Here is a 19731-nt window from a genome sequence, read left to right as displayed (position 1 = left end):
TCTTATTATAGCACCCATTTTAAACTTTCTGGGAGCCAATTTGTAATTCGTACTTGAGCAAAAGTTTAGGCAGCAAAGCACGGAAAATGGTTTAATGACTTAAGAGAATGCAGGTGGCAATTTAATTGTAGCATTCTGTTACGACAGAGTCATTCTTTTTCTAAAAAAAAAATTAAGATGATCCTCATACAAAATACAAGTGACAATTAAAACAGGAAAATGGGAAAGGGAAAGAGAGAGAAAAAGAGTATTGGAGAAAGGGGAAAAAAAGAAAGAAAAAAGCACGCCAACCTTTTCTAGCATAAGATAAACCTTGACATTTTACTTTTGGATACTTAGTAAAGTCAAGATTTCATTTTTTCCCCCTGTCTTCAGCGCAAAGTCTAGAAGCACTTTCCAAGTAGAAACAAAACTAGAGTTGATCTTTTTTCCCCCCCTTTCACCAAAATACTTAATTTTGCCATCTCTGCTGGTTCCATCAGTTTTTCCCTCCCTTCGTCCATTGCGTGGAATCGATATGCGGGAGAATCATTCTTCGGTCCTTCCCATTCCGGAAATATTATGAACTAATTCTGCAACCTGGTGAAAGCAGTTTGAGTTCAGCAGAAGGACTTGGCTAAATGGATATCCACTTTAAATCTTGGACTTTGCTCTGAGAAGAAGCTGCGAAGGACTTGTTCCAAAGGTTGCAGTGCTGATGCTGGGTGACATACATCTGCTTCCTCGCCAAAAGAAAATTATTGGGAAATGTCTGTTGATCCAAACTGTCATTGACCAGGCAGGAACTCTTGGTTACATTTGATAGGCACCAATTAGGCGATTCCCAGATTCCACTCAGGGATCTGGTTCTTAAACCTGAAAGAGATCATTAGCCTAGGACTGAGATATTTTTGAGTTTCAGGAACCAGCCATGTATCTGTGGAGATTCTCAGTCATCCAGGTCATGGTTTTCCCAAAGGAGCTTTTTCAAGAGACAACTGGACTTTCTTTGTTTTTCCTTGAAGGCGTTTTGCTTCTCATCCAAGAAGCTTCTTCAGTACTGCCCGGAATCCAGAACTAAAGAAGCTTCTTGGGTGACAAGCGAAATGTCTTTGAGGAAAAGTCTATGGAGATTCTCAGTCATCCAGGTCATGGTTGTCCCAAAGGTGGTTTTTTTCAAGAGGCAACTGGACTTTCTGGTTTTTCTTTGAAGACGTTTCTCCTGTCATCCTTTGAAAACGTTGCATTTCCTGGATGAGAAGTCTTCAAAGAAAAACCAGAAAGTCCAGTTGCCTCTTAAAAGCACCTTTGAGTTTTCAAGGAAAAACGTAGGAAGTCCTGTTGCCTTTTGAGAAAGCAACTTTGGGAGAACCAACCATGCTCTTTATGAAGACGCCATTTCAGTACACCGTTCTTGTTCTTTATCTCCCCGTAGTGTCTACGTTTTGCTGTTGTCTATCTTCCCTCTTAGTGGAGCACATGCCCTGCATTTTCTTCTCTTAAGAGCATCCTATTTCACCAAAGACAAACTTTCCTTGGCTAGCCCTGTTAGTTTGGCTCCTGGGACAGAAAACAATGTCAGCAGCTCTTCTGCCAGGCAGTAACTAGACAGCAATGTTACATTCAACAATTAACCAGTTTGCTGTTTCGTAGCACCCAAAATCAATCACCTGCAACCTAGATAATTTTCGGTCAGCCTGACATAACAAGGAGAAGATGGAAAAAGGAAAAATTGTCTGGGTATTTAAAAAAAAAAAGGCTTCAAATAACAGAAGGAGGTCAGGGCATATATTTGCTAGGTCTGAATAAGATACCTGAACCTGCGGAAGTGCACAGGTAAACATATATAAAATAGAGAGAGAGAGACAGAGGAATTTCATATTTGCTTATAGAATTTTCTGCATGATGATAGCCTCTGTTTATAGTGACTGTACCAGTGGTGGGATTCAAAAATTATTACTACTGGTTCTGTGGGCATGGCTTGGTGGGTGTGGCTTGGTGGGTGTGGCTTGGTAGGCACGGCAGGGGAAGGATACTGCAAAATCCCCATTCCCTCCCTTACCCCACTAACCCACTTTCCAGCTCTCCCTATGCTGGGGCGATTCTGTTATGAATGTCAATTAAGAAGCTATGACTGCTATTCACTCCATTTTTGGTGTGAAAGCATCAAGATTAGGTGAAACTAATAGTATAAAGTGAGCCATGGCAGGGATTTCTTTAAAAGCCATTTTAACAAAGTGCTAATGGTCTTTACTTAACTGTTGTTAACTACTGGGAATGAGACAATGTGTTGAGTTGTAATATCTGTTGGTTAATATGATCTGTCAGTCAATACATGACAAACACATACCTATGAGTAATGGTTTAAATCATGTTTCTTAATCTTGGCAAGTTGCAGATGTACACAACACCCAAAATTCTCAACAATTGCCCAGTTGACCAGTCATTCTGGGAATTGACACCCATCCATCTGGAAGCTGCCAAGTTAATAAACACTTTCCTAGGATGCTACCATGCGAATATGTTTCCTGCCCCAGAAAAAGACATCCCCATTGCAGTTACTCCTATAATGTTATAATCAGTCATTAGGTTTCATGCCCAATGAGTCCTGGTGTTGTGGGTTGTGTAAAGTTGTGTATTTCCTGTGCATTGGTTCAAAATAGCACTGTATTGTTTATTTTAAAGGTCTAATATTTAGAATGTCATAACTGACTCAGAGATCCTCAATTATTAAGCCACAGGGAATGAAATAAGACCATTAGAATTTGCTCTTAGTCACTTCTTTTGGCTGTATTGCTGCCAGTAAGAGTGGTTTGGTAAAGAGCATGAGCTATGACCTGGATTCACCTCTGCCATTAACCTACTAGTCTAGAAGGTTGACAGAGATGATTAGGGGGCTGGAGACTAACACATATCAAGAATGGTTGCAGGGGTTGGGTATGCCTAGTGTCATGAAAAGAAGGACTAAGGAAGCCATGATAGCAGTGTTTCAGTATTCGAGGAGCTGCCACAAAGAAGAGAGGATGTCAACCTACTTTCCAAAGCACCAGAAGGCAAGACAAGAAACCATGGATGGAAACTAAAGAAGGAGAGAAGCAGCCTTTTAAACTAGGAGAAATGTCCTAACAGTGAGAACATCAGAGGAGAAATGTCCTAACAGTGAGAACATCAGAGGAATGGTTTGCCTTCAGAAGTTGTGGATGCACAACTTTAAAGAAGACACATGAGAGCCATTTGTCTGAAATGGCATTGGTGTAGGACAGAGGTCTCCAAACTTGGCCACTTTAAGACTTGTGGACTTCAACTCTTAGAATTCCTCAGCTGGCTGAGGAATTCTGGGAGTTAAAGTCCAGAAGTCTTAAAGTGGCCAAGATTGGGGACCCCTGTTGTAGAGAGTGGATTGGACTAAAAGACTTCCAAGGTCCTTTCCAACTCTTGTTATTCTATGTTTTTTTAGTTTCAACCCTTTTAACGTAGTGTCAAAATACCAGTTCTCTGCAAAGTTGCCAATAAAATATAATTTTTAATGTGTGAGAATCAGTTTTCCTGCTACCGCCCTTGGTCTAAATACAGATTGTATGTCTCTGATCAAGAGGGAAGAAGGAGGCCTCCATTTTGTTTACAGCTACAGTTTTGCAACGCAAAAGGTCAGCTGGCTGGTGTTATTTACTAAAAGAACATTCATTGAAAATCGACACCCAAGAGAGGTTCCATTTCTTATCAATGCATTAGTGTCTCAAGCATACATAGGAAATTAAACTTGGTTAGCAATTTCCCCCCATCCCCACATGAACAGCCTAGGTCTATGACAAGCAGAAAAAATCTTGAATTGCAGGAAATTCCACCAAACTACAGTTTCTGGGATTCATTGAGGAAAGTGATGGTACCTCCATTGGATCATTCCCATTGCAGTGACTTCCAGTTCTATAACCAGTAATCCAGTGATACCTTGTTGATGTTCCACTGGCCCATATGTCAATATATGTCTTGTAAGGAAGGGAGAAAACAAAATTCATTTGTACTGCATGTTCTTCAAAAAATGTTTGAAGATTAGTTCCAGGATAGGATGTTTTCTCAAAGCCAGGCATCAAAATAACAGAGTTGGAAGGGATCTTGGACGTCTTCTAGTCCAGAGGTCTCCAACCTTTTGGACCTCAAGGACCACCAAACTCATAATTTTAAATCCCACAGACCGGAGACCCTGGGAAAATCCCCCCAAAAGTCTGCAGGAAAATTCCCCACCCCATTTTCCTATCGATCGATCATTCTTTATTTGGGATTGCAGGATACCACCTGCAGTTCTGTTCTCGGGGAAGGAGGGAGAGACTTTTGGCTTAATGCAAGGAAAACAGCAGAAGCAGCAGAAGTCTTTCTTTCTCTCTCACAAATTCCATCAGAAATGAATCATTGAGAGGCTTGTTGTGCCAGCGTAGCCTCTTGGATCAGGATGCCTTGCAGGGTCCCAAAGACCCATTTCTGGCAGAGGTTGGGGGAGAGAAAGAAGGACTTTTGCTGCTTTCCTTGTGTGCAGCCAAAAGTAGAAGAAGAAAGAAGAGGAAAGAAGCAGCCAGTGGGGCGAGTGGGGCAAGTTCCCTCCCTCCTCCCTTTCCCCCCTCTCCTCACTACCTCGTGTTGTTCGCAATGCAAGTGATGCAAGCCATTTGGCCATAAGTAAATATCACATAAGGGACTTGGCCATTTGGGCGGCGCAGCCTTGTGTTCCTGTGCAGCCTGGATTAATTGCTTTGGGGGTGACATTTCTCTGCAAACCACCAAAATATTCTTGAAGACCACCAGTGGTCCCCGGCCCACTGGCTGGCGACCACTGTTCTAGTCCAACCCCCTGCTGAATCAGGAGACCCTACACCATTTCAGACAAATGGCTGTCTAATCTCTTAAAAGCCTCCAGTGGTGGAGCATTCACAACTTCTGAAGGCAAGCAGTTACACTGGTTAACTGTTCTCACCATTAGGAAATTCCTCCTTAGTTCGTGGTTGCTTCTCTCCTTGTTTAGTTTCCATCCATTTCTTGTGTTGCCTTCTGGTGCTTTGGGAAATATTTTTGTTTAAATCTTTCTGTCTTTTGGGCACTAACGTTTCCTCGCAATTCTTTGTATTCTCTGTGGATCTTTCTGGAACGGCTACCATTTATCGGACTTTGTGTTATCTGCTGGGTGGTGACCGTGGTGCACTCATCTGCCAGTAGGCCCCTATAATTGTTGTCTTGCCGTGTGGTGGGAGTAGTACCCATGGCAAGTAAAATTTTACTTACTATTTTGAAGATGTGCTAAAATCCTAAGTGTAAACACCCCAAAGGATGTTATGAAAGTGGGTTGGGAACCAAATTGGAGGTGAATAAGTTCCCGCAGTTGGGACGGAAGGAAGGAACTGAAGGGCGACTCTGTTTGCTTTCCATCCTTGTGCAATGAGCAACGAGGTTGTTCAAATTTATATAGCGTCTGTGTAAATACCAAGAAGAGCTGAGTCTTTATATTCTTCGAGTTCAATTGCCTCTTCACTAGTTAAAAAGTGGAAATACAATATTTTCTTTTCCTTGCAGGACATATGTGAGGAAGAAGTAAATATTACATAAGGGACTCCTGTTCCTGTTTGAAACACTCTTTGGCCATGTGTGTAACATTGAAGTTGTTGTTGTTGTTGTTGTTCAGTCACTAAGTTGTGTCCGACTCTTTGCAACCCCATGGACTACAGGTAGTCCTCAACGCACAACCACAATTGAGACCAAAGTTTATGTTGCTAAGTGAGAAATTTTTGTTCTGTGAGTTTAGCCCCTTGGTTATGACTTTTCTTGCCATCGTTGGTAAGCGAATCACTGTAGTTGTTAAATTAGTAACCGGTTGTTAAGTGACTCTAGCTTCCCCATTGACCTTTGCTTGTGAGAAGGTCACAAAAGGGGATCATGTGACCCCGGGACACTGCAAACCGTCATAAATGTGAGTCAGTTGTCAAGCATCCAAATGTAAATCATGTGAAAGCTGCAACGTTCATAAGTGTGAAAAACGGTCATAAGTCACTTTTTTCAGTGCCATGTTCATTGTGTCGATGACACTATCTAACTATCTCATAATTAAACATATAATCAGATGATCAGAGTTGGAAGGGACCTTGTAGGTCATCTAGTCCAACCCCCCACCCAAGCAGGAGACCCTACACCATTTCTGACAGATGGAGTCTAATCTCTTCTTGAAAGTCTCAAGTGATGTCGCTCCCACAACTTCCAAGGGCAACTTCTGTTCCGTTGGTTGATTGTTTTCATTGCTAGAAAGTTTCTCCTTAGTTTCAGGTTGAATCTCTCCTTGTTCAGTTTCCATCTGTTGTTCCTTGCCTGGCCTACAGGTGCTTTGAAAAATAGCTTGACCCCCCCTCCTGTCTGTGGCAGCCCCTCAAATATTGGAAGATCCTGTCTCCCCTGGTCCTTCTCTTCCCTAGACTAGCCAGGCCCAGTTCCTGCAACCGTTCTTCATATGTTTTAGCTTCCAGTCCCTTAATCATCCTGGTTGCTCTTCTCTGCACTTTTTCTAGAGTCTCAACATCTTTTTTATGATGTGGTGACCCAAAACTGATGCAGTGCTCTAGGTGTAGTCTTACTAAGGCTTTATATTTATATTTATCTCATCCATTGCTGTCCCCTTCTCGTTTTGTCTTCCATCTTTCCCAACATCAAGGTCTTCTCCAAGGAATCCTCTCTTCTCATTGGGTGGTCAAGATACTTGAACTTCGGCTTATGTATCTATCCTTCCAATCAGGATTGACTTTGTTTAGGATTGACTGGTTTGATCTCCTAGCAGTCTAAGGCAGGGGTCTCCAACCTCAGCTTGCTGGCTGGGGAATTCTGGGAGTTGAAGTCCACAAGTCTTAAAGTTGCCATGGTTGGAGACTCCAGGTCTAAGGGACACTCAACAGTCCCCTCCAACACCACAATTGGAAAGCATCCGTTGTTCCATGCTAGGCCTTCCTTATTAAATGTATCACTAGGTTTGGCCAGCAAATGGAATAGATCAGTGTTTTTCAATCTTGGGGACTTTGAGATGAGTGGACTTCAACTCCTGGAAGACTCCAGATGTTGAAGTCCATCCATCTTACCATCACTGAATTCTGAAAACAGTAGGTTAGATTAACCTTCCCGAAACTGGGAGTCTTCCCAAGGGATTGGCACTGCTAATGCCAGAATTGCCAATTCTCCTGGCCACCATCCATGAGGACTGGAGTTTCAACACATCTAGGGAACCCAACTTGTGAAGGATAGATCCATCACGCCTGGAATTTGTGAGCCAGCAGAAGCATAAAAATGCTCCCTGCTTTCTATCAAGAGCAGCAAACTACAAAGGAATTTTAATCAAGCATCAACATTGTAATATATCCCCATCAGCAACTGGCCAACCTTAGTTGTCTGGAAAAAAAAAATGCTAAGGAAGATCAGACCTGCTCTTTCGTCGGATTGGAGAAGACCAGGAAATCCCAGGGCGGTAGAGTAGATTGAAATGTTGCAAAAACATCTCTGAACAAAAGAATTCCTTCCATATGTTGCCATATGAACTTTGTGGATGTGTCCCTGACGTCAGCAGTTTTACTGCAGGGAGTTTTAGTCTCTGATTAGGTTTAGCTAGAGAAGCCCCATGGAGAGTCCATCTTAAATAAACATTCCTTTTTAAGGTGAGGTCTACTGTCACAGTCATCCACCATTTCCAAGTCCAGATGTGTCCTGAAAGAAGCCTGCTTAGGGGACACCATATCTTTAAAAGCTGCCCAGGTCCCTTCTCATAAATACCTCGTTTATGAGAAGGAGGAGTTTTACCTTGCTCTTGATATAAAAATTCCAAATACACCTCCAGGGTTTTATTTTTGTATTGCTTTATTGGGAATACAGGCAGTCCTAATGTTTCTGTTGCTAAGTGAAACATTGGTGAAGAGATTCCACCCCATTTTAGCAGCTTCCTTGCCACAGATATTAAGCCAGTTGGTGGTTGTGAATGTGTTTTGCTACTTCTGTGCAATGTTCAAAACCCAGGATTCTTTGCGATTTGGGGGACAGCTTAGCCTCTTTTCGTTACATTTCAAAGTTGGGATCTGTTGCTTTTTTTCACCTCACAATTTTCAAGGAGACGGTGGTTTTCCTTCTCTCTCTTCCAAAACTTGCAGTTGAATTTGGCTGCAGACTGCATGTTTTCCTTCTGACGCCACTTCCGTGCTCTCGGGCCCCTTTTTTTTTTCCATGCCTGAAGTACAGTACATCAACTCATGTGATTCAACCTTACGAATCATGCTGCAACCATGAAGTTGGCACTCAAATGAAACCAGGATGGGCTTCCCCATGACATTTCCAGAGCCAACTTTGAGGTGTCTCAGAGAAGAAAAATTCAGGGGCTACGGACAGTTTTAAATCATTATAGTTTTCCTTCGACTTTTTCAATCACGTGAAGTGACGGCACTGCTTTATGCTTTCCTGGTGAGAGCTCTTTCTCACTGTCCTTCTTCTTCTCCTTCCCCTCCTTCTCCTTCTCTGTCTTCCTTCTTCTTCTCCTCCTTCTCTTCTTTCTCCTTCTCCCTGTCCTCCTTTTCTTCTCCTTCTTGCAGTATGAAAATGTGTCCACAAAGGACCTCAGAATTGTCTGGTTGTTTCTCTATGGATTGTTGGTCACAAGTTGATGCTTTGTTCATTTTCAACTCTTTACATATCAGTTTTTAGACAAGAGTAATCCCTGCTTTCTAATTGGTATAGAACAGAGGTGGTATTCAGCAGGTTCTGACCAGTTCTGGAGAACCGGTAGCAGAAATTTTGAGTAGTTTGGAGAACCAGCAAATACCACCTCTAACTGGGCCTGCCTCCATCTATTCCCTGCCTCCTGAGTCCCAGTTAATTGGCTGCATCTTCTTTTGTTGCCCTGCATAGGAAAACACAGCTGGAAAGCAGGTCAGTGGGTCGGGAGGGAATGGTATTTTGCAGGAACCTTTTTACAGTATTCTTTCCCTGCCATGTCCACCAAGCCACATCCACCAAGCCACGCCACACCATGCCCACCAAGCCATGCCCACAGAACTGGTAGTTTAAAAAAATTTTTTTGAATCCCATCACTGTTCTGGTCACCACAATATAAAAAGTTTTTGAGACCTAGAGCAGAGAGGAGCCACAAAGATGATTAGGGGTCTGGAACTAAACCACATTATGAACGATTGCAGGTATGTGTAGTCTAATGAAGAGAAGGATTAGGGGTGACATGATAGCTCTCTTCCAATACTCAAGGGGATGTCATAGAAAAGGAGTCAATTTATTCTCCAGCGCACCTGAGGGCAGGACAAGAAGCAATGGATGGAAACGTGTGACTGTATGACTGTAACTTTGTCGCTTGTATCCTTACGATTTATATTGACTGTTTCCTAGTATGATTCGATTGCTTATTGTACCCTGTGACTATTATTAAGTGTTGTACCTGATGATTCTTGACTCTTGATGAATGTATTCTTGTTTATACACTGAGAGCATATGCACCAAGACAAATTCCTTGTGTATCCAATCACACTTGGCCAATAAAGAATTCTCTTCTCTTCTCTTCTCTTCTCTTCTCTTCTCTTCTCTTCTCTTCTCTTCTCTTCTCTTCTCTTCTCTTCTCTTCTCTTCTCTTCCCTTCCCTTCCCTTCCCTTCCCTTCCCTTCCCTTCCATTCCATTCCATTCTATTCTATTCTATTCTAATAAAAAAGAAATGCAACTTAGAAATAAAGAGAAATTTCCTGACAGAACAATTAATTGGTGGAACAGTTTTGCGTTCAGAAGTTGTGGGGGCTCCATCACTGGAGGTTTTCAAGAAGTTTCCTGCCATGGACAAGGGGGTTGGACTAGAAGACCTCCAGGGTCCCTGACAACACTATTATTCTATGTTCTCTCTTTCCTTTTGTTCCACTCACCAGCTTTCTTTAAAAGGGTCATGGGAGCAAAAGCGCCCCCTTCTCCTAATTTGGCTTCCTCTCGAGTGGTATGTGAATAAACAAAACCATTTGGAGCCGGAGAGATCACTTTTGAAAATACTGACAGCTTTTCAGTCGTTCTTGGCTCACTGGATCAAATTCCACTTGCTTATCAAAAGCCCTGGTGCCATGGGACAAAACTGGGCACTTAAACAAAACTGGCACCAGTCTGGAAGGCCAGAAAACAACAGCAAGAGCCTGAACAACACATTTTTGAAATAGTTGACCTAACTATGAGGACTAGGTTCTAAATGTGTTACTCAAGATCTGACTGTTGTTTTTCCATTTTCCATAGAACATAGAATTATAGGGTTGGATATAGGGTCCTTCCTTCCTTCCTTCCATCCATCCATCCATCCAGTTATTTCCTGAAGGATTGTGATTATTTTTTAAGGTACGGGCGCGATTCTAACTGTTGGCTGATCTCACCTCTTGCCTTTTTTTTTTTTTTCCGGACAGATGTTTTATTGTATTATTGAAGCATTTTTTCCTAGCAAAGTTTCGTGAGTTTTGGCAAGCCACTCAAATGTGCAAAGAGACATGCAGAACATTGTGAAGTGGATTAAATTAATGTTCTCTCAGAGCTACCAACATGGTACAAGCAGAAGTATCTCTTTCCACTGAGTGAAGCCCTTACCTTAAAAAAAAAAAAAAAGATTATTTAGTGCTATTTTTGAAATAAGTAGTTTTTGGAATTGCATTTAGTTGGCTGGTTTTGATTTTCTTCTTGCTGTTTATTTTGTGTTCTACTGATTGGGTGTCTTAATTCCTCAGTGAATTGTTAACAGGTTCTCTGTAGGTTAAAAGTTGTGAAAATAAAGGGCAAATTTGATCTTGCAAGTCACTGTTTTGGCAATTTGCTCCTTAATTTTGGCAGCTTCTGCTCAGTCTAATACTTTGCCCATCCGATGACTTGCATACTCGGAAGAATGATTAAACCAAGCCATGGTTGAACATTCCACATGCAAGCAATAATCCTGTGTGTTCCCACCATGAACACAGAGGTGATTTAAAATGTTCCTATTTTAAATGTGTATGGAGATTCTCCATCATCAGTTGACCCAAAGGTGTGGTTTTTTTTTTTCAAAAGGCAACTGGACTTTCCTTTTCCCTTTGAAGATGTTTCACTTCTCATCCGAGAGAAGAACTGCAGAAGTTTCTTGGATGAGAAACAAAATGTCTTCAAAAAGAAAGAAAGTTCAGTTGCCTTTTTTTTTAGGCGGGGGGGAAAAAGCACCTTTGGGACAACCGGTGATGTAGAATCTCCATAGACCAGGGGGGTCAAAAATTTGATTTCATTGAGGGCCGCGTCAGGTGTTTGACCTCGGGAGCCAGGGTGGGCGTGGCCAGGGTGGGCGTGGCTAGCTTGACATCACTCGTGTTGGGGATGCTTGTGGTGACCCAACACTCTGCCAGTGAAAATGGGCTCCCGAGCTCCGTTTTCAGCCACAACAGCCTCCTGCAGCCCTCTGCCAGCAAAGACAGAGCTTTGCGGGTTGGTACTTCTCTGTTTCTAGGGTGGCCCCGCAGGCCAGATCTAAGCACCCAGGGCCAGATCCAGCCCCCGGCCCTTGAGTTTGACACTCCTGCTATAGACATTTTAAAAGAAGAACATTTTTGCACCTATTTTGGTTCCTATTTTAAAATAATTGGCATGTTTCACCATATGCAAACCGGATGAAGAGATACTGGTTTAAGCTGTGGTCTGTTCAAAGATATAAAATACCTTATAACATGTAGTTGTACTATATGCATTTATTTGGTATGTATGCATTTGTGTGTATTTGTGTGTTGGAAATATTTATCAATTCGGATTGGGAATGCTGTTTAGTTTTTAAACCTCCAATGTGAATATGTTGGTAGTGTCATGCCCTTGTTGGAGTCTGATTCTGAGGGGGAGATTGAGCAGCTGACAGGGAGTGGGAGTGTGGCTCCGGTGGCTGTGGAAGAAACGGGGGAAGGGCACAGTCTGGCTGGGCCTTCAGAAGAAGACCCAGGGCCACCCCGTCTTCATCCTAGGGCACACAGGGAGGAACGGAGAAGGGAGCAATGTGGCTTATGAGAGAGAAAAGGGCCCTGATCCCTTTCATTAGTTGCAGCTGGGAGAACAGGATATAAGAAGGGCATTTGCACACAGCACCTTGCTGGAAGCAAAGCGTGCATCGTCTTTGTCGAGCCTTATCTGGGTTTTGGCTTCTCCCAACTGTATGTGCTTCGTTATCTTTTGGAAGTCTGCAATTCATTATCTTGGCCTGTCATGTTAATTTACTTCAGTGTGGTTTCTTTTTGTTTTTTTATTTCTAATTTACCTGTAGTCTGGGTTTGGACTGCATTTGTTCCCTTTGTAGACTGTTTTTGAAAGATATTGATCTCCAGCTGAGGATAACTGAACATTAGGGGCCAAGTTGGAGGTATTAAAGGGAATTTATCTAATTTTGTGACTTATTTTTTATTATTGATTTTGTTATTTTTGTGCCACACCCCGGGTCATCACAGGTAGTCCTCCACTTACGACGACTTTTGGGACCAAATTTTTCTTTGCTAGGCAAGGCAGTTGTTAAGTGAGTCATGCCCAATTTTACAACATTGAACCTTTTGTTATTGTTAAATGAATCATAAAGTTATTAAGGAAATGTGGTTTTCCTCATTGACTTTGCTTGTTGGAGAAGGTCAAAAATTTGATTGCATGACCATAAGAAGTTACAGCTGTCGTAAATACTTACCTGTGGCCAATTTGATTGTGTGATTGCAGGGATGCCGAGGCGGTCCTAAGTCAAAAATTTTTTAGTGTCATTGTAACTTAACAATGGTTGTTGAATGATTGTAAGTCAAGGACTATCTGAATGGTGCCTACAAAACATCTGTTTATTCATAACAACACACAGGACACAAAGGATCTTAAATTTGGGGGCCTAATTGAAATGTTGGAAATATTACATTTTGATTATTTGAAATTTCGGGTGCATTTAACTCATTTCTCTCTCCCCCTCCTCCTCCTCTTAGCATAGCTGAAGATCTACACTTCAAGGAAGAAGGAAACAACTCTGTGTTGGCCAGCAAACATCCAAGCTCTCATGGATTCTGAGAACTCTGTTGCTGACCAGTAGCTGGAGAAGTGGGATGTTTACGTGGAAGTGTCTTATTTTGGGGGCTGTGCTGGTCATAGCCACGCTGTCCACTGCAAGACCAGCGCAAACCCTGCCAGAGCAAGGTAGGAGCTTCATCTGCCTTATTCATGTTCATTGGTTTGTTTCCATTCTTACATGTATTCTACAGCCATGATGTTGGTTAATGAGAAGAATCTTACCAGAGTGGGTTTCTGACAAACATATTTCCAGAAGAACTGAAAGGAACTGTCGTAATTTCTTACTGGGAACAATATTTTATTGGGTGTGTATTATAATACTGGGTTTCCCCGAAAATAAGACCCTGTCTTATATTTTTCCCCATCAAAAATGGCACCAGGTCTTATTTTGGGGGATGTCATCTACTGATTAACCTTACTTGCACACATCGCTCCCGGCCTCCTTTTCACTGTAAGAGGCCTTCAGGAACTTCTTCTGTGGCCAGCAAGGCTTTCCTGAAGGCCTCTGCAGCCGATAACAGAGCTCCGGATCGATCTGGACCGTTGTTATCAGCCACAGAAGACCGCAAGGCAGGTGTTGGGGTATGCCAGGCCTCCCACCCTAGCTTAATTTTTACCCATCCATGCTGGAGTGGGCGGGATCTTAATTAGGTCTTATTTGGCGGGGTAGGGCTTATATTGGGAGTGCACATAAAAATCAAGCTAGGACTTACTTTCAGGGTAGGTCGTATTTTGGGGGAAACAGGGTATATCAGTCCATGATATTTTCTTCACCAGAGGAGTGTGGGGGAATCCGGTCTCTTCCTCCACTCTCATTCATGAAACCTGGCAGAAATCTGGTTTCATCTTTGTGTGTTCTCTACTGGCTGTGTGACCTGTGCAGGATTGGCCATGTCAGACATACAAGGCAACCTGGTTCTCCAGGATTTGCAAATCTCCCAAACTGAAGCAAGAGCATTAGGGGGAGAGGTATCAAAAAGAAAACAACTAAGATGGCAGTCAGTAGTGTGTAATCGGAGACATTATCTTGACTTTTTTTTTTTTTTGACACATCTAAATCAAGCCTAACATTTGAAAGAAGGCACTATTACACAGCTCTCTTGATAGCCTGCTACTCATAACTCATCTGTCTGCACAGCCAGGTGCCTTTCCCAGGTACACTGTGGATCTGGGTTAATGTAACATGGTCCACACAAACTCTAGTTCACCAAACATAATGATTTGGTTTCCGAAACATATTATGCCATAAACATGATCTTATAATTTACAATGAACTGAGTCTCACTATAAGCCAGGGCTCCTCTCAATCCTTGGTTCGTGGCACGCCAGAAACCAGTCCACGCAAAAAAATGAAGCCCCATCCATGGGATGCAGGCAGCATGTGAAACCACATCCCTTCTGTTCCACAGGAAAAAAAAAATCTATCTCAATGGAACCCTTCCCTGGTGCCCAAAAGGTTGGAGGCCATACTATCGTTTGTGTAGAAGGACTGGCAGAGTCTGGGCATGGAATGAAAAGAGGCATCAGCCTAGAATCCTTATATAGACACAACAGAGGTGGTATCCAGCCGGTTCTGACCAGTTCTGGAGAACCGGTAGCAGAAATTTTGAGTAGTTCAGAGAACTGGCACATGCAACCTCTGACTGGTCCTAACCCCCTCTATTCTCTGCCTCCCGAGTCCCAGCTGATCGGCTGGGTCTTCTTTGGTTGCCCTGCACAGGAGAAGGGAGCTGGAAAGCATCTGGCAAAATCCTGTAAGATTTCATGTCAGAAGCCTGCAACAGATGGATGTTGTTATTGCACAAGAGAATTGTTCCAAGGTGCCAGAAGAAGGTTAAAGCTGCAAATTATAAACTAGAATAAATATTCTTTCATGTTGAGGCCGATGGCAAGCCAAAGCGTTACTGTTAGAAGCAAGCCAAAAGTTACTGTTCATTTGATCAGATAAGGACAGGGAAATTGTGTTTGGTTTTTTTTGTCCTTCAAAGGTATCACCCTGATGTGGAACCATCTTGAATATCTGTATTTCTTTCCATTATTTGAAGCACATGAAGGCCTGTCTCAGTATTTATCCAGTGTCCATTTGGCTGCAGCATTCTTCCACCAGCCTGCAAAAGGACATTTTCTCATGTAAAAATTCAAAACAAACCTTAGGATCTTGAAAGCTCATTTGAGCCCCAGGCAGCATTCCACATTAGCTTATCAAAACAAAACGGCAGCCTTTGAATGATTAATTGCCAAGCTCCTTATCATCGAAAACAATCTGTTAATACTTTCTAAAGAGTAATCTACACTGGATTTGTAAGCAGTGTTCATAAAGCTTGGAAAGAAATAGGAAAGTTAACAGCACAAAAGCAGTTACTGAAAGATAACTAGGAGAATGAAGTTTAAGACGAAAAGTTTGTCCCATTTCTTTTATCAACCTCTCCCTTAGGAAAAGCGTCATTTTGCTAAATGGGCAACAAGTTAGTTTCCAGGGTCACAGTACAATTTGTGGGCTGATATTTTACGAGAATGAAGGTAAATATAAGATTTTGGATAAAAGTTGCTCTCTTTTTTTAAATAAAAAATTCAATATTTACATACAAGCCATGCCCAACCAGTCACATGACCACTAAGTCACACCCACAAATTAGGCCACACCCAAGAACCGGTTGTTAAGAAATTTGAATCCCACCCCGCCTCTGTGTGTGTGCACGTGTGTGTGTGTGTGTGTGTGTGTGTGTGTGTGTATGAGAGAGAGGGAGAGAGAGAGATTAGATCAGATCTCTCTCTCTCTCCCCCACCAACGTCAGCAAGCTACCGTCAGTCAAAATTCATATTAGTGGTCCCCAGGATTTAAAATGATGAGTTTGATGGTCCCTGGGGTCCAAAAGGTTGCCGAACCCTGTCCCAGGATAATGTTGCAGGATCCAGCCATCGACACCCTAACCAACACCTGACTTCCATACAGTCAGAAATCCATATAAATAAAACGCACAGAACAGCCCAGTGCATATATCCTGGAGAGACAGGAGTTCCCTGAAAATGGGCTGCAGCACAAACCCAAAGGGGCTTGGAAGAATAAACATTTGGTCCTGGCGACCGACTCAAACTAGATCCTGCTCGTATTTTCGTTACAAGAGGCAACAAAAATGTTTGGCTTTTTCCTGGATAGATTGCACCATCCCAGAGGGACATCTGAATGGCGCCTTTCTTAGAGTTCTTAGTTAGAGAAGGAAAGAGAAAGCATTGTGTTGTTCCACAAAAAAAACTAATCTTAGTTAGATCGTGGGTACAAAAGTTCCCTTTAGATTCTGTGATGGACCTATTTAGGTAGGTTTCAGGATGTGAACACTAACAATACAGAGAGGCGGGGGGGGCGGGGGGGGAAACTGCATGCTTCATCCCTAGAGGCTGAGCTTCAACACCTCCTGTGATTAACCTTCAGCTTTATGGAAATGGCAAATTAGCTGCTTTGCAATTTTGCCTCCAGCAGAGCTAACAGCATGTGGCTGGTGCTTTATTCATTAGACACTAACTTAGCTTGATATAAGGGCCCAACCACGAATTTATTAGGGCCTATGGTAGTTTGGCAATCACAGAATTTAGCATCTGTTCACCCAATCCTACCCGATGTCCACGCGACACCTTTGAATGTTGACACTTAGTGGATAGGATTTGCAAGCCGGGACATCTGGATAATGGTAGAAGACTGTTTGTAGCATTTGCGCTTTCTGGAATCCCTTCTCCATCTTGATAATTTCTTCTTGAACTAAAGACCGTTAGTCCTAGTGATGAAGAGAAAAACATTCACCTTAAATGGTGTTTAGGCTGCTCAGATTCCCAAAGCATTAAAACAAAACGAAACCAGTGGTGTGGAGTTGCTAACCATACACGGATATCCTGGCCCATTGTTTCCTGGCACTGAGATACCAATGGATCTATCTGTACCTTTGATGGATGGTGTATGTATTTAGAATAGAAGCTCTAAATAGATTCTAGATTAGGAAAGTATATGAACATCTTATTTTATTTATTTATTTTGTCAAATGCTTACAATATGATATAAATAAAAATAAAAAATAAATATAAGAAATAGGAACTAATAATTGGGGACAATAGGACAGCCCTTACAGACCTCTTAGGAATGGGGTGAGGTCCATAGAGGTTAGTTTGAGGGTAAAGGAGTGGGGGTTTGAGCAGGTGACAACAGAATCAGGTAGTGAGTTCCAGACATTGACCACTCTGTAGCTGAAATCGTACTTCCTGCAATCAAGTTTAGAGTGGTTTACATTAAGTTTATATCTGTTGTGTGCTCTTGTGTTGTTGTGGTTAAAGCTGAAATCTTCATTAACTGGTAAGACATTGTAACATATACAACATCTTGTCAGTCTCCTGGATGTATCGTAGCCTTGACTAACATGATTTTTTTTTCACGTGTGTGGATTATCTGGATTTTAACTGAAAGAAAGTTGAATCTTCAAATCAGAACCTTTTAAAGGAAATTAGAGCTAACAGAACAGTGCTTCCAAAAAACAGTTCAAGTAGCACGGATGTAGAAGCAGTAGTCTATCCTCATATCCTTTTGATGACTATAAAGGTGATGAGTAAAACAATCTGGGAGAAATTTGGTACTTTTTGTTGGCAACTTGTTTCTTAGAAATGAGTCAGTGAAGCTTACAGATGGGCTCGCTAAATCTGGAGCTGAAGGCAAACCTTTACAAGACACACTCCCCAAATTTAGATGTAAATTAGAATTCATTGGTTAAATGATAATTTATACTTTCAGAGTATGGTTAATAGCTCGGAGCGCACAGAACACAAGTTTGGAGTTTGTTTTATTTATTTAATTTTGTGTGTGTGTGTCTTTGAATCAGAATTGACTCCTGGTAATACTTGGCAAGTTTCTCAGTTTTCTTGACAAGATTTCAGAAGTCGTTTGCCGTTGTCACTTCTTAGAGCTGAGGTAAAGTGACAGGCCCAAAATTACCCAGCTGGCTTTGTGCCTAATGTAGGGCCAGAACTCTCTGTTTTTAGCCTAGTGCCTTAACCACTACACCAATCTGCCTCTCTTAGTTGGTGAAAACAGGCCTATGGAGGTGTGTGCAAATTTCCATGATGTTCCTCTGAGGAAACATAACAGAGAACGTAGAATTATTAGGTTAGAAGGGATCTCAGAGGTCTTCTAGTCAAGCCTCCTGTTCAAAGCAGAAGCCTTTCACCAGTCAAATAATTGTCCAATCTATTTTTGAAAACCTCCAATGATGGAGCAACCACAACTCCGGCAAGCAAGTTGATTAAATGTCAGAAAATTGTGATCTCTTTAACAAGTTTTCACCCGTTAACATAGCTTGATAAGGAAATTAGCCCAAAGGTTAGAAACTGAACAGAACTGGAATTTTTTTTACCCTATCTCAATCACGGGTATGACTGAAGGGCAGGCTCAGTTCAGCTCTTTCTGTTCTGTGCCAGTATTAGCTGGATTCTTGAACCTGAGTATGTTCTCTTTTAATAGGGTTATTTTTTAACTGCATTGATTTATTGCTATATTCTTAGCACCCCATAAGTGACTTTATTTTTACAGGTGACTTGAGTGTGCCAAGATAGTACTTAGTTTTCTGAGACAGATTAGAAAAAAATGTTTTTAAAGAGTTTACATATCAGGCTATTTTTCTTCCCATATCAGTACAAAGTATATATAGTTCAGAAGTTGGTGGTTGGTGGTTCTTGGCATTCGCAACGCTCTGAAGTCAGTCCAACTAAGCTCAGACAACACCAAGAATTGAATAGACCAGCGCTCCCCAAACTTGGCAACTTTAAGACTTGTGGACTTCAACACCTAGAATTTTCCATCCAGCCATGAAGAGAATTCTGGGAGTTGAAATTTCTGAAAGATCCCAAGGTTAAGGAGCGTTCAGTCTATTCTAGGGGTCCCCAAACTTGGCAACTTTAAGACTTGTGGACTTCAACTCCCAGAATTCCTTCGAGCAATGCGCGCTGGGCACAGGCTCCTCGGGGGCCTCTTCATCACTGCTGCCAGCCTCCACAATCTCCAAAGGCAGCATTCTACTCCCTGATGGTCCTGGCCCCATCCCTGCATCACACGCAGGGACTCCCCTCATCTGAGTCCTTGCTCTTTGAGACCTCAGCCATCCGCACCTACTGCCGGCGAACCACAACACAAAGTGAGTGGTACAACCCCTATGATCAATACAAAAAATTATTGTTGGAGAGCTGCGTGTTGCCATAATACATTCCATTTGATTTCAGTTAGCATGTTGCACTTGTTTGGCCAAATGTGGCCCTGTCAACAAGCCAGTTTTGTTGCTATGTGAAATCTGGGAATGTCTTATTGATAGCTAAAGAAAGAGACTGAGGATGACTCCCAGCCCTGGAATCTTTCAAGAAGTCCATTAACAGCATGGTTGGGCCAACAGGCTGGGGGACCTCAGGGAAACAGCGGTGGCCCCATTGCCCGCTCACGTTGAATCCTCTCTCCTAGTCTTTTCAATCCCAACACTTTACGTTTGTAATTGTAGAGTGGTTTTGTTTACTTTATGGAATCCTTTTATTGTGTACCACCCTGAGTTGGATTTTCTGAGCTGTAAGAAATACGGACGAAGTAAAAGAATAAATTAAATGTAAATAACCATTGGCAGAGATTCATTTTCCAGTCTGTCCTAGGCAGATTTTTGTGTCAAGTA

At 42.2% G+C, this 19731-nt stretch overlaps 1 protein-coding gene across 7 annotated transcripts in view; it reads left to right on the top strand.

Annotated features, from left to right (window-relative positions):
* FGFR1 (fibroblast growth factor receptor 1) overlaps positions 1-19731 on the top strand; it is a 115813-nt gene that overhangs the window by 18136 nt on the left and 77946 nt on the right. For all 7 annotated transcript variants that reach the window (XM_087938659.1, XM_087938660.1, XM_087938658.1 and 4 more), the window contains exon 2: positions 12964-13171. In XM_087938659.1, coding sequence (XP_087794785.1) covers positions 13081-13171 — 91 coding nt within the window. In that variant the 5' untranslated portion in view covers positions 12964-13080. The remainder of the gene's footprint in view (positions 1-12963; positions 13172-19731) is intronic.

The sequence above is a fragment of the Pseudonaja textilis genome, chromosome 9 (genome assembly GCF_049901715.1).
Source record: "Pseudonaja textilis isolate UNSWEBS1 chromosome 9, rPseTex1.2, whole genome shotgun sequence".
Classification (NCBI taxonomy): domain Eukaryota; kingdom Metazoa; phylum Chordata; class Lepidosauria; order Squamata; family Elapidae; genus Pseudonaja; species Pseudonaja textilis.
The sequence above is the reverse complement of the archived record's forward strand: the minus strand, read 5'-3'. Positions and strand labels throughout refer to the sequence as shown.